At 39.1% G+C, this 15315-nt stretch overlaps 1 protein-coding gene across 1 annotated transcript in view; it reads left to right on the forward strand.

Annotated features, from left to right (window-relative positions):
* The first annotated feature begins 2321 nt into the window (after positions 1–2321).
* SCFD1 (sec1 family domain containing 1) overlaps positions 2322–15315 on the forward strand; it is a 50892-nt gene continuing 37898 nt past the window's right edge. Inside the window, exons 1-7 of the mRNA XM_058025875.1 lie at positions 2322–2387; positions 7484–7554; positions 8265–8353; positions 9333–9423; positions 10196–10318; positions 11389–11476; positions 15167–15256. Coding sequence (XP_057881858.1) covers positions 2357–2387; positions 7484–7554; positions 8265–8353; positions 9333–9423; positions 10196–10318; positions 11389–11476; positions 15167–15256 — 583 coding nt within the window. The 5' untranslated portion in view covers positions 2322–2356. The remainder of the gene's footprint in view (positions 2388–7483; positions 7555–8264; positions 8354–9332; positions 9424–10195; positions 10319–11388; positions 11477–15166; positions 15257–15315) is intronic.

The following is a 15315-nucleotide window of genomic DNA, read 5'->3' on the forward strand; positions in this document are numbered from 1 at the left end:
TTGGTACCTGCAGTGGCAAGAGAAATTGCTCAGAACCTGGAACTAAATAAACAGCGTTTTAAAACCTTCAATGGGGAAAGAAATAATGAAACAATGTGAACATAAGGCTTCAAAACATACCTGAGATTACAAAAATAGAGTTCACACCTCTTATTGCTTATAACTTTTGAACTCAGGGGTTAAAAGGCTTTTATATAAAGGCAGAACTAACCTATATGCCAGGTGTAAAAAGCATCAACTTTAAAACGATCTGCTGTACAATCCTGTATCCAAACCCTGAATTGGTAAAATCAGTAAAAACATAGTATGTAATACTGCCTGAAAGGGTTTTTCTTGCACTGATTTTGTTCCCATTGTCTGATACTGGCATGTACCCGTTCAGGACAAGTTGTCTTTCCCTTTTTTATCTATTTGATCAGCTCTGTCTAGACACTCCAATATAATACTTCATATATTCAAGTGGTATTCCTGAATGCTGCTATGCAAGGAATTTCCTCATTTTCAGCATTTTTATAGACCAGTCATAAATTTATTTGAACTGTTCATTAGAATTCCATTGAATAAGCTAACTTCCAAACACAGAATTGTATCCCTTGTCTTGACATTGTACAAACAATTTATATAGTTATAAGGACCCTAGGTTTTTTATTGTTGTAGCAGATCACTGAAGTGCAATATTATGGGGTAGTTTTCATTTTACATAAGCATAGCCTGAGGCACACCTTGAAATTAGGGAGGCTACTTACTTTCAGTATTTCTGTAACACAGGGAGAATAATTGTGTATGCATCAATGTATAAAATATATTATAGACACTGTTTCTTTTATAAGATTTGTCAGCACCATGAAAGAACTATTGCAGTCCTTTTTGTGTTTGGCCAAAGAACTTCACCCCACAGTTTCTGCATCAAACCCTTAGTTTCCATCTGGAATTAGCACATCAAATAAGCTATTTGTTTTCTAGAGTGATAATTTTCTACTAAACGGTAATGTATTAGTCTCAGTGGGTTTAATATGGTCTCCTTAATAATGTAGATAGAATAAAAAAGCACCATCAAGTATTTTAGCTCTATGTTTGAAAAACCAAGGAATAAGAAATCTGTGACTTGCTTTTTTGCCCATTCAGAGGATGCTTACCAGAAAAAGCTGTTAGGTTTTTTAATTGAATTAAGAGTGAAATATAGCTCAAAGGAGAAAAAATTTCTTCATACTACAAGTCTAAACCATTGTGTGCTGCGCCTTTGATTATCTTCCTTAAGATGTTATGTCCTGGAATTTTTAAACATGAGAATTTTTTAATTAATTCACACTCACATTCTGTATATGAAAAAAAATCTAATTTAAATAGAATTGCAATATAGAAGCCTACAAAATATGCCTTTCAAGTATATTTTGAATCTGTTTTATATGGTAAAACATTTTAAAGCTCAAACTTTTCTGTTTCTTACCTGAGGGAATATCTAATAGGAAACAAGAAAAATAAAAATGCAAAAACTTTTGACGTGTCAAATCATATGTATACAGAAAATCATTTTCAAAATGTTAATGTTTGTAAAAAATCTATAACCAACCCTCTGATTTTTGTATTACATAAACGATGTTATTTTTAAAGTTATGGTATTTAGAATGTTATGCAATACACTGTAATTTTGTAAATTTTTTTAGCTCTAACTTGAACTCTGCAGAATCAGTGCCTAAACTCTGTTGCATCTTCAAGCGATGTTTTGTAGCATCAGTGTTGAATAATCAGTAATTGTGGGAATATGTCCAAAGTGCAATAAAAGGTTAAATATGTAGCTTCCGTGTTTTTATTTTGTTGATTTCTGGACTTTAGCTCTAGAAGTGTTATCACTATTTTCTATAGTTTCATTTGTGTACTTGTAGATTTACACAAAGGTGTATATGGCATGTTTAGCCGTGGTATCCAAAACTGAGCTGGGGCAAGGCGGCTCATTCCCGATGGGATTGCTGTAGGGGCATGAAGGCAGAGGGAAGGAAACTTGTAGCTATATTCCATTGCGGTAACTCACTAAAACTACAAGACGTTATTTCCAGCTAGATCCTTGGTTTTAAAACATCAGTCCTTCCATTTAGTCATGAGGTGGTCGTATCAAAACTGCTTCAGTTATTTCTTCTTGCAACTTCTGTCGGAGAGCAGAACCTACCAGCTACTCAGCCGAGCAGCGGTGCCGAGGGCCGTCCCCGGGCCTGCGCTCAGCCGGGCCCACCACGGGCCTGTGTTTGCCACCGTCAGCTGCTGCCGGGCCGGCCCCCGGCCCGGGGCTCGCCACGTGTCGCGGCGGCTGCGCAGGCGGCGGCGGGGCGGGGCGGCGCGGCCGGGCCGGCGGCGCGGGAAGATGGCGGCCGGGATCCGGGAGAAGCAGACAGGTGAGCGCCCGCCCGCGGTCCCGGCGCTCGGGCGGGGGAGCGGGGCCGGCCGCACGCCGCCGCCGCCGCGCTGCCTCGGTCCCCGCGGGGCGGGCTGCGGGCGCCGCCGCGGATTCGCGCCCTCTCACCCGGCTTGGGTCTCCCGGCAACGGGGTGACGGCCCCTCTGCCGCCTTTTCCTCGCCTCCGGGGCGGTGGGCCCGGGGCGGCGAGGCTCCGGAGCCTCGGGCCGCAGGTCTCGCAGAGGGACCCCGGCCCCGCTTGGGCCCCAGGCCCCGGGGACGTGGCCGTAGGTGCCGCCGAGGTGTGGAAGGCGCTCCCGGGGCGGGACTTGGCCGGGCCCGGGCCGTGAGCGGTGCCTTCTCCCGCGGCCGTGGGAGCGAGCGCACCCTCCGTTTCGGTTTCTTTCTGCCCGTGGGAAAGACCGACGGGAAATAGCGTTTAATGGTGCAGAAATAAAGTTACTGTTGTCATGTTCTTGTTAAGACAGTACGGGGGCATCCATGTCTGTACTGACCCTCGAGAAGTTGGGAATACGATAATAACGACTAAACTCATTGTGCATGAGGATTTCTGTGAGTAAAGGGTTTGTTAGTTCAGTCCCTTCTTAGACATTGCTGGGAGTCCTTAATTGATTCTTCTCTGCCTTGATGCTGCTTTGTAAAGCCTTGGACATACTCCTAGAGCACAGGGCATGTCAGCTCCTTAGTCCTCTACTTCCCTTGTTTGCCAAAGTTGTAGTCAGTAGTTGAGCTCTAATCATGACACTCTCTCCTTGACAGCTGCAGTATCTTTGGTGGTATAGAGGATTCTGGATGCATTTGGTTAGCATGAAATGTTTCAAATCATCTGCCTAAAAATCTCAGTCGCAGTCTCTGTGGACATTAAATATTTTACTAGTATGCTTATTTTTTTTGTACCAGTCTACTTTTTTGTAATCTCATTCCTCTGCCATCTATCATTGATAGTGCTATTTGATGTTCTTCTGAAGTCTTTGCTTATCTTCTCTTTGCTATCTTTCTAATAAAGCCTATTTTCTTTGAGCACGTATTCTGTTCAGCTTTATTCTTTTCTGTCCTGTTTCACTGTGTTCATAGGGCGGTGTGGGTTGAAAGGGACCTTGAAGATCATCTCATTCTAACTCCTTGCCTGCTATGGCCAGGAACACCTTTCACTAGTTTACTTAAAGCCCCATCCAGGCTGGCCTTGAACAGTTCCAGGTATGGAGTATCCACAGCCTCTCTGTACAAGCATTTCCAGAGCCTCATGACCCTCATAGGGAAGAATTTTTACTTTATATCTCATCTAAACCTACTGTCTCCATTTAAGGCAATTCCCCCTTGTCCTGTCACTACATGCTGTTGTGAAAGGTCCCTCTCCAGGATTCTTCTAACTCCATTTAGGTACTGGAAGGCACTATAAGTTCTCCCTGGAGCCTTCTCTTCTCCAGGCTGAGCAAACCCAACTCTCTCAGCCCTTCCTCATAGGAGAGGTACTCCAGCCCTCTGATCATCTTGTTATTCCTCCCTGGACTTAATCCAACAGGTTCGAGTTCTTCTTATGTTGGGCCCGGATGTGGGCACAGTACTCCAGGTGGGATCTCAGCAGAGGAAAACAGAGGGGCAGAATCCCCTCTCTCACCCTGCTGGCCACGCTGCTTTGGATGCAGCCCAGAGTACAGTTGGCTTTCTGGGCTGCAGGTGCACATTGCCAGGTCATGTCAGGTTTCTTATGCACCAAAACCCCCAAGTCCTCCTCAAAGTTGCTCTAAATCTGTTCTCTGCCCAGCCTGTATTTGTGCTGCAGGAGCTTGCACTTTGCCTTGCTGAACTTCCTGAAGTTTGCACGGGCTCACCTCTCAAGCCTGTCAAGGTGCCTCTGGATGGCCTCCCTTCTCTCCATCTTTTTGAGGAGGAATTTCTTCATGGAAAGGGTTAAACATTGGAATGAGCTGCCCATGGAGGTGGTAGAGCCACCATCCCTGGAGGTGTTCAGCTGGATATGGCACTTGGTGCTATGGTCTGGTTGACAAGGTGGTGATCAGTCAAAGGTTGGACTCACTGGTCCTGGAGGTCTTTTCCAGCCTGAATGATTCTGGGATTTTGTGACCGTACACAGCTTGATGTCATTGGCAAACTTGCTGCAGCTGCACTCAGTCCCACTGTTCATGTCACCAATTGTTGCTTGATTATTTCAGTCAGCCTTTACAACTGAATCCATGATGTCTTCTGTTAAGGAGGTCTTTTCCAAGGAGCTAGATTCAACAGCTAAAATGTACTCAGAAAAATGTTTCTTATCATTTAGTTATGGTCTTACCATGTATGTGCACCATCTGTTGTGACCTTTATCCTGGTTCATAACCAGGATTGGTTTCATAACAGAAGCATATCATTGTGCAAGCACAGTAAAAACCTGATCCTTGCCCCAGAGAACATTCACCATTAATATAAATGAAATGACAATATGAATACAGAAAAGGAACTCGGGCACTTGCTGAATGTTGACATGATGGTCACAGCACGTTACCAGTTTGATTACTCTTTCTTGGCAGAGAGCTTTTGCCAAGTTTTACTTTAGATGTTAAACTCTGCAGTGCAGCTGCTTCAGCACCAGTAGTACCAAAGCCCATAACCATACAGCTTTATATAAAATTGCTCATATGGCTAAAGATGTCACCAGCAGTGAGAGGCCAAAGAACCCAGGAGCATCCTGTAATCAATTTGCAGAGCTGCTTCATGGTGTTTAAAAAAGAAAAGAAAAAAGTATGGAGCAAGTTGAAGGCTGGAGCCCATCAAGACTCAGCACTCAATGCTAGCTTGGATTTTCCCACATTTGTGTTTCACTTCTAGTAGTGTCATTTGAAAGGGCAGTACATAGGAGGAAGCAGAGCATCAGAAACACTGCCTGGCCTTGGAGAGATGATATTGGGAAAGCCAAAGTTCTACTGAGGTTGAGCTGTGCAGCATGTATCTCGAGAAAGGAGAAGTGCTTGTGCTGCAACATTAGTAGCAAAAATGTAATTAAGAAAAGAGGTTGGATCCTTGCTAAATAGAGCTGCTCATTTAATGGTGATAGACACAGTTAGGGCTGAGGTAAACAGGGCTGCCTTTGCTTCAGTCTTCACCTACAAATGCTTCCAGGCCTTAGTGTCACTTTGGAGTCAATCACTGAGTGAATCATATTGGAAAATACTTCTCTTCACATGAGGGAAAATGCATGCATGAATTTATGTATGGTAAATCATACCTGACCGGCCTAATTGCCTTCAGTGATAAAATGACTGGGTTTGTAGGCAACAGGACAGGATTATTTAATTTACCTTGACTTCAGCAAAGCTTTTGACACCATGGTATTATATCCAAGTTAGGATGTCATGGACTAGATGGATGAACAACTAACTACATTAAAAAAACTGGTTGGGTGGTCAGGCTCAGAGGGTTTGTAATTAATCAGACATAATTACCTAGAGTCTGGTAACAACTAGAGCACTGCATGAGTGTATTCTGTGACCCCTCCTGTTTAAAATGTCTATCAGTCACCTGGAGGGCATGTCAGAGTGTACTCTGATTAAAAGTGTGCAGGTGACAGCAAACTAGGGGAATCTCTTCTGCTTGAGGGCTGAGCTGCCGTTTGGAGGCACCTAGATGGGCAAGAGGAATGGGCCAGCAGAGATCTTATGAAATTTAACGATGACAAATTCCTGCCCTTCTAAAGGAAGAGCCCCTTGCACACACAGGCAACAGTGTGGGGGGTTGCCAGACTGGAGAGCAGTTCTGCAGAAAAGACCTGCAGGGGGTTCCCAGTGGACCATCAGCTGGAGGGAGTCAGCAGGGACTACTACCAAGGTGGTCAGAGGCTCTGGTGAGGCTCTAGCACTAAGGCTTGTTCTGCCTGGATTGTTCTCTAGGTGGCTTCAGGGTGGACCTTACAGCAGCTCCCCAATACCTCTGGGCAGCACTGAGAAGGAATCAGGCCCGTTTGTAGTGGTGTCTGGCCGTACAGTGAAGCACAACAGGCATAAATTGTGTAACATAAACAGGATGTTCAAACTGGATGTAAGGAAAAGCTTTTTCTCCACAAGGACAGTCAGTGCCACAGGTTGCACAATGTGGTTGTGGCATCTTCATCCGTGGAGAGCTGACTGCATAAAGCTCTGAGCAGCCTGGCGTAGCCTCCTTAGGCAGGAGGTTGGACTGGAGATCTTCCTTGTGATGCTGTAGATCCCAGGAACTGCACTATGTTCATTCAGCCAGAGTCAGAAGTCAATTATTTCTACTGCTCTCTATTTATGAGCTGAGTGGTATCCATCACTCTGATTTCTGCAAGTTTTTCCTCTTTGCAAAACTCTGCGATGATTTTGTTAGGAGTTTTAAGAGAATCGGCGCTATAGCACAAATAGTCTTTTGCTGCTAGTCAAAGATGGGAGAGCAGCACATACTGTGTTGTTTAATCAAATAAATGAGGAAAGATACATTACATAATAGATTTATAAATTAGAGGTAGGTAGAACAATCTCCTTTGGTTTGTATGTGGAATGGAAAGTTAAATTAAAGTTCATTCATCTTTCAGAGTTTTCTTGCTACAAACTAAGGGTATTTTTGTATCTTAAACCAGCAGTTTCTTCATATGAGTTCTCAAAATCTTTCAATTTGTGTATTGATTTTAGTCAGTTATAAAGGTATTTTTTGTTTGGTGTGTACAGTGGTGTTCCTGTGGGGTAGGAAAAGCACATCGGGGAATGAAGCAAACTAGTTCCCACTGGACAGAAAGCACCTTCAGGAAGATACTGGAATTAGTTTTAAGGCAAACCTTGTTAGAATATAGCCTGTATAACTAAGGAGAATAAATGTTTTAGAACTTGTTTCTTTGCCTTTTGCTGTGTCCTCTGGAGTCCATAAATTCTAGCAGATGTGAGCCACTTGTCAGTCAAAGCTGCATAAAAATAATGAAAATGTGACTTGTTGTATTTATATTTTGTGATGGTTTTCCTTTCAAATGGTTTTCCTTTCAAATGTATAATAAAATCCTGCTAAAGTCTTTAAGTCACTGTTTTTAAAGTGTAAAGAGAGTGAAGCATTCTTTGGCTTTATTTTCCAGTGGCTTTGAAACGTATGCTGAACTTCAATGTTCCTCCAGTTAAAAACAGCACAGGAGAACCAGTATGGAAGGTAAGAACTTTTGGAACAGGATTATGAGAATTTTATGGTGTTCAGAAAAGTTCAAATTTGCAGATTTTAACTAAATCAAGTTCATCTTTCTTGTGTTATTAACTTGTACAAAATATTTTTCCTATATTGTAAATACACACACTTGAGTATCAGAACTGCTGAAAAAATACCAGAGTCAGAAAGAAGCCCAAACAAATGGAAGAATTATTGATAGCTTAAAGAATCTGAGCTCAGGATAGCTTTATTACCTTTAAAATATAATTTTTTAGGTCATGAGGAGTTTTTGTTACTGCAAAGCATATATTCTGTCTCTTTATCCCTTGTCTTTTTTCACTAATTCCTATTTTCTCTTCTGATTTTCCTCTTGTTTTCTCCCAAGTGCAGTCAGGAAAACTCTGCACATACAATAACAAACTTCAAACAGCAAACTCTTGTTTGACAAGGCACTTTTAAGGAGATGGAAGTGATAGTTCTTTTTCCCCCTTTATCACTGAGTTTCCCTTGTTTTTTCTTTCATATTTTATTTATTGGTAAGCACAAATGGAAGTCCATGACAAATTAATGATTTATTGTAAAGTGGTAGATGTTTAGATGTTGAAGCACTTTTGAAGTTAGGGTAGTTGTTCCCTAAACCTGGATTCCTGTATCCACTGTATTCTACAGTATCCACATTTTACAGCACTTTATAAGATGATGTGTATCTGTTTCAGGTTCTCATTTATGACAGATTTGGCCAAGATATCATCTCACCTTTGCTGTCAGTGAAAGAGCTGAGGGATATGGGGATCACTTTGCATCTGTAAGTTCTTTTTAAAACTGGGAATTCTTTTGTAAAAAGAACATTATTTAATATTCCCCAAAATAATTAACAAATCGGTGAAAAATCATTGAATAAATAACTGCTAGAATAAAAATTATAAACTTACTAGATTTGTTCCTAAAATCAGATGCCATTATGCAAAATCAAGAAATGAAGAGATTGTTCCAAACAATGTTCACTAGGATTTCTTGCTCAAAACAGGAGGCCCTTGTTCAAAAATAAAAATTATCCAGTAGGTATTCTTTTGGTATTTGTCTCTACAAATCCTGTTGCAATCATATATGTTACAATTGTATTGGCACAAACTGTTTCATGAGACTGTGTATGTTCTTTGCTTGTCTTTTTACACATAGATTTTACTTGTCGGCTGTCAAACATATGAAATCTTTAGGTATTATTTTAAGAGATTTCTCATGTCTTTTTGCCAGATTACATTTACCTAGTCCATTGTCATTCCTAGCATTCATGAAGAAACTTTGAACATAACTTGTATTTTTTTCCAAATTTATTAACTTTTGCTAAGTGAAGGCTAGAAATGGAAACAGTTTAACCTGCTTACAGATCAGCAGAAACATGAGAAAAACATGTAAGCACCTTGTCTTCAAGCAGGAAAGGCAAGTTTAATAGAATTAAATATAGTGGTTTTTTACCACAGCAGCAGTTCACATATGAACTTCGTGAGTGCAGTAATTTAGCTTCCTCTAAATGGATAATCTGTTTTTGAACATTTGTAAAGCCTTTTCTCAAGCTTTGAATAAATTTTGAACACATCTATTAATATATTCAGCCAAAAATACACAAATGTGATTTCTTTTCTTGCTAAAACTCCAGTTAAATATAGAAGGAAATTGTAGGAAATTTCATTTGTCTGTACAAATAAATAATTTCTTTAACTTCTTTTAATTTTATACATATCAGAGAAAAAACATATTGGACATGTCTTTTTTCTTCCTGTCAGGCTTTTGCATTCAGATCGAGATGCTATTCCTGATGTCCCAGCTGTTTACTTTGTAATGCCAACAGAAGAAAATATTGACAGAATGTGCCAGGTAACTTGCATCTGTAATGTTTCAAAAGGGCCCACACAACCAAGTGTGTGAAGTAATCCTGCACTCACCAGAATGTGACTGTAACTACTAGCACAGATTTGTCAGAAAAGAATTACCCAAAATATTATAATGCAAAACTTCAATTTCCCAGCAAGCTGAAAGATAAACATGTCTCGTGTTTCAGAGGGACTTTGGGGAGTGAAAAGATAAAAGGCAGTGGGTACAAATATTCCATTTAACAATAGAAAAAGCTATTTTAACGAGGGTGGCCAAACACTGGAACAGATTGCCTGGAGAGTTTGTGGAGTCTCCATCCTTGGAAAAGTTCAAAACCTGACTGGGCACTATCATGAGCCACCTGCACAATTTGAGACTGCTTTGAGTGGGAAGATTGGATTAGGCTAACCTCAATTTTTCACATTTCTTGTAAGGAGACGGAAAGTTGACATCTTAGCCAAAGTAAGGAGAAGAGCAAAGGGTATTTTTGGTCAGCAGTAAGGTGTGGAATAGTAATTGCTGCCCTTTAGCTTAAGTGTCATTTCCTGGTTTTTTGCAGTTCTGTGGTAGGTTGTTTATATCTGGATATGTAATCAAAACACCATGTTTTGATTCATATTCATAAAAAGAGCTGTGTGAGCAGACAGCTAAGCACTTCTGAAGGTTTAGTTTGATTGTGGAAAACTGTAACATTACATAGTAACGGTATGATTTCTTCTTTTAATTAGTCAGGAATGTATTAGTACTTATTCAGGAAAATTTTCCTTTCTTTTAGGATCTTCGAAACCAGCTTTATGAGTCTTACTATTTAAACTTCATTTCTGCCATTTCAAGAAGTAAACTGGAAGATATTGCAAATGCTGCTATAGGTGCTAATGCAGTAACTCAAGTGGCTAAGGTAAGAAAGTCCCCCAGACCCTAATATTAGCACCATTAAAGGTATAAGACTGCATTCTCATTTTCAGGCATACTGGGGAAAAAAGCAGAACTACAGCCATCCCAATAATGCAGCTTAGTACCATACTTCAGCTGTCAAAAGTCAAAGTGTTGTAAGACTTTTGAGCTAAATGATAGGAGGGGAAATACAGTGGTTTCAGAGGATTCTTGATCACATCAGCTGAATGAGTGCTTTCAGTGCATATATGTTTCTGTATTATTTCCAAAATAAACAAAAAGAGCAGTAGGAGTGCAGTTCTCATTTGAAATAATACTTTATATGTACACTTTTACTGAATACTCTCCTGTACCTTTATGATTTAAAGGCATGTGTTAGAGATTTACTTTTATTTTTGTGAATGGCTGCACTAAAACCTTTAAATTACGAAGTAATACACTTAAATACATTCACCATTTTTCACTCCAGCTGGTGCTACTGGCGTGAGAGAAAGAAAACATTGTGAAATAAAATGAACAGTACTAGTAGTGTTTAAGCCTTAGGTCCTCAGCAGCAGGAAATTAGTATAGCACTGTAAACTAACTTTCTTAAATCTGTTTTTCAGCTGTGATGTCTCATTAATAGTTTATGCTATAGAGGAGTTAAATTTTTTCCTAAATGCACATGGTGTTACAGAAAAGTTAAAATCCATGAGCTCTAATGTCTTATTGTTCAGATATTGTCCTCTTTCTTTTCTCCTGCCTGAGAGCTCAGTGCTGATTATGTTGTAGTCCTTTATATTCATAAAAAGTGAACCTATAATATTAAAATGTCCTCCACATTTTTTTTTTTCAGTGATACTTGGCTGCTAAAACTTTGTGCACAGAAACAGTTGAAGTTGGACAGTTCTGGCACCTTTCCAGTTCTCTAATATTTTGGGTTAATCACTCAAACCTTACGCAGGCTTTTTAATTCATAAATTATATCTTACTTTTTTTTTAATAGATACGTCTGTAAAATGTAGCAGTAAATCACATACAGGTATTTTTATGCTTCACTCTGGGTTATTCTGACCATTATTCCTTGCTTTCTAGGTGTTTGATCAATATCTTAATTTTATTACTTTAGAAGATGATATGTTTGTATTGTGTAACCAAAACAAAGAACTTGTTTCATACCGTGGTAAGTAGAATTTATATAAAAATTATACAGGAATATCTGAAGTTGAAATTTACTTTAGAAGTTGTAGCTAATAACCAGCAATTACCTTATTTTACTTTGATCTGCTCAGAGTTCAGGATAATCTGTTAGATATGTAAAATCATGAAAGAAGCAGTTCTTAGATATTCATTTCAGCATCTTTTTTTATATGGTGATTGTAATACTGAAAAATAAATACAAAGTGAAACTGTTGTATAGACATTTATGGATAATAACAGTTTTTATGCAAAAAATAACATTGGAAAAATTACATATTGTTTCCACATGGGGATAGTCACTGTGGGTGGGAAAGAGCATTCTAGACAGCAAGCAGTACTAATTTGCTTCTGCAAGCATGTGAGCCAGGCATGTCAGCTTCTTCATAAAGTTTCAGAGTTGCAAATGAAGTCAGCCTCCTGGAACTCTTTTTATTTTTTCTAAAAACTTCTGTTCAACTTGGTTTGGGACCTAGCAGGAAAAGCAAGTGGCTTTAGATCAGTTACCTTGGTGCTATGGCAGCTCAAGTCAACATACAAACTAGCTGTCATAACTGTCCACATGATTTTCCTTCCTCCATTGTGCTGATTTTATGTAGACCACTGACCCATTCAGTGTGCTGAATGTACAGAGAACCACCACTCCTGCCCCTTACTCTGGGGGCAGATGTAACTCACAGATGATCTACTCATAGATATTACAGGGTATGTTGTGTGGCTGCTTCTGCTGTAGTTTTACTCTTCCTTTCTTTTTACATCAGAACCAGTAATTTCAGAGCTGCAGGGTGTGTTTAATTGACTCATTCCTTCAAAAATACCAACTCATTTGTGTGATGTACAAATGCAATTAAAGGGAAGAAGGAGAAGTCAAGATAGTCCTGTTTTTGCAGCAGCTCCTCATTGCTTTAGTGGAGTTACAAAGTCACACAGCTGATTCCTGGTGCATGAAATACTCCTTAGTGACCAGATAGAGATGAGAAGTCTCTGTACGTCTGATATTTAGCAGTGAGATTTTTCTGCTTTCTTGCCCAATATCTGAAGTCAGTACCTTTTCTTTAAAACTGGATCCATAATAACTGAGATGTGTGTCACACACTGGGTGTCTCACACTGGGGATTGATTCCACTGGCAGAATGAAGGGCATTTTTGTTTGAAAAGCAGATATATTTTTTTTCACTAAAACCTGATGTTGAAGAGTTTTAATACTAATTATTTTGTGATGTGTTCCTGTGTATATAATTAATTGACTGTCATAAGATTCCTTATGCTAACAAGGAATTTTAATTAAGATGACTGAAAAGGTTTTACACCCATCAGTTTCTATCTGGCTTGTTTTCCTGTCTTGTGCTGCTGAAATTTGCCAGCATGTTTAAACCAATGTAGAAGTGGGCTGTTTCCAAAAGCTCAGGGAGCAGAAATCTGATCCCCCACAGAGAGTGATGAGTTTTCCATTAGAGCTTGGTAGCTGATCTGCCTCATTGTGTGAGTTCTAGATCTGGCACAGACAGGCAGTGGGAGTGCAGAGGTGAGGAAGAGGTGGGCTTTTTTGCCTGGGGAGAGTATCCCTAGCAGGAGACTGCCAGTTTATAATCTGCAAAAATCAGTGTAATCTGAGGGTACTTAAAGATGGCTGCTGTTCTTGCAGCAGCGCTGCTCTGTGTGACCATAAAGGTATCTGAATGGATGAGCTAAAATCAAATATCACAAAACAGGTTAATTTTCAGTTTCCTGATTCCTTGGCTGTGTGGCTGCTTTTACAAAGAGGTAATGTCCGGACAAATAAGCAATATAAAATCCTTCAATTATGTGAAAGACTTTACTACACAGAAGGGACACAATACATTCTTTCTGTTTAGTAATGAACAAGAAGTGATGAATTTAAATGCAACAAGAATGTTTCTGATCAGATGTTAGGAGCATTTTTTAACTTTAAAAATAATGAAATATTAGATTACCTGTAAATATTATGGTATTTTTGTGACTGGGAAGTTCTTTGAATTGGTTTAGATGCAGAAATTACATGGGTTTAACTCATCTTTGAAAAGGAGGACCAGCTAGTTAATCCCTCAGGCTCCCTCTGATTCTGTTTTCCTACGACAGTGTATAAGGAAGAGTAAATGAGTAATATTGGTATAAAGTTGGTATTTGAGACATCCTGTTTCATGCTATTTGAGTGCTTCTTTACCATGCTTTACAATTTGGTTGAATTTTGTAGTACAACAGGAAAATGTAGGACACCTATGCTTACTTTTCTGTAATAGATGCATTCCCCATAAGCTTGTTAGAGTGGAGAAAGAAAAACTTACAGAAAACATGGCAGAACATTTTACCAGAAGATTCTTAATGAAGTTTCTCAAAGGTTGATCTAATTTAATTAAGTATCTGTGTTGGTTGCTATGGTACAAGAAAAGGAATGTGCTGATAAAATGTTCATGGTAGACAAAATTAGAAGGCACTGACAGTGTGCAGATTACTGAACACCAGAAATGAGTACTTTAAACATATTAGCAGGATGGGAAATACATTTTAAAATTGGAAAAGTTAAGAAAGTAAAAATTAGGTTTTTTTCCTCCCTGTACAGTGGGAGACCATTAGTTGGAGATAACTGCAGAATGATAGCCCCAGTGAATTTCTTCAAAGCTTTGTCATTATAGTAAAATACAGATATTGGGAATGGTCTGCTTTTCTTGGTGCTGATATATCAGAAATTTGAAACTTCTATTGTTGTTGTCAGCCTAGTCAGAACCTTAGCTTACTAAGGGTAGTTGCTAAAATATAATCCATGTCTCTAAAGTTCTTACAGGAGAAAAGCTGGGGGGTAAAAAGCACCTTTAAAGTTATAGAAAGTTATAGAATGGTTATGGCTGTCCATGCATAAATTTAGGATGGGAGGCTTATTAATATTTAGAGCTTTGAAATTCATTTTTGAAGAAAGAGGATAAGACAGGTAATTATGTGAGAAATTTTTAAAGGTAATGTAAAACAAACAAGGGTAGGATTTATGGCATGAATCCTAGCTAGTGCTTGACTTGAGATCTGTGATAAGATTTGGTTTGATGTTTCCTGTTGGCTATTTTATTCTTGTCAGGGTTAGTTACTTAAGAGAAACATTGCTTCATGTTGTGACCTAAATGTGGGAAGGAAATCTCTCTTATCCGTCAAGTACAGTTTTATAACTTGGCAATTACCCCTGATTTAGAGACTGATGATGAATTTAGGAGAAAAAAAGGAATCTCCATACAAGAGGTGGGATTTAGAAATTTTAAATATAGATAACTGCATTCTATAATTATTTTATACAGGTAGTTCTTGAGGATTTTCTTCCTGAAAGCGTTAGCCAAGTGGATGGCCATTTCTCTTGTGTACCATTTCTTAGTAGGTTTTTGTTTATGCAGTAATAACAATCCAAAAGATATGTGTGCAGTGAGAGAGACTCAGAAATTATTGTATAGTGTTTGACCTTCTACAGTAGCCAATAATTTTGCCATTTTTTTTCTCAGAAAAAAAAGGGAGATGAAAATAACAGGTGTGGTGAGAGGAGCATTTCAGGATGTAATCTCTTCTGCAACAAAAGCTGTTGACTACTAACAGCCATCAGATAAGAAGATGATTGCTCTCTCACTATTAAAATGGCATAAACTTATTTAACTCTGTTCTCTTTTCCACACTGTTTTAGCCATTAACCGACCAGATATAACAGACACAGAAATGGAAACTATAATGGACACTATTGTTGATAGTCTCTTCTGTTTTTTTGTTACACTTGGTAAGTTTCCAAATTCTAGCATATTTTCCATATTCAATGAGATAACTAGAAGTCTAGTG

This window comes from Melospiza georgiana, chromosome 6 (assembly GCF_028018845.1).
Source record: "Melospiza georgiana isolate bMelGeo1 chromosome 6, bMelGeo1.pri, whole genome shotgun sequence".
Classification (NCBI taxonomy): domain Eukaryota; kingdom Metazoa; phylum Chordata; class Aves; order Passeriformes; family Passerellidae; genus Melospiza; species Melospiza georgiana.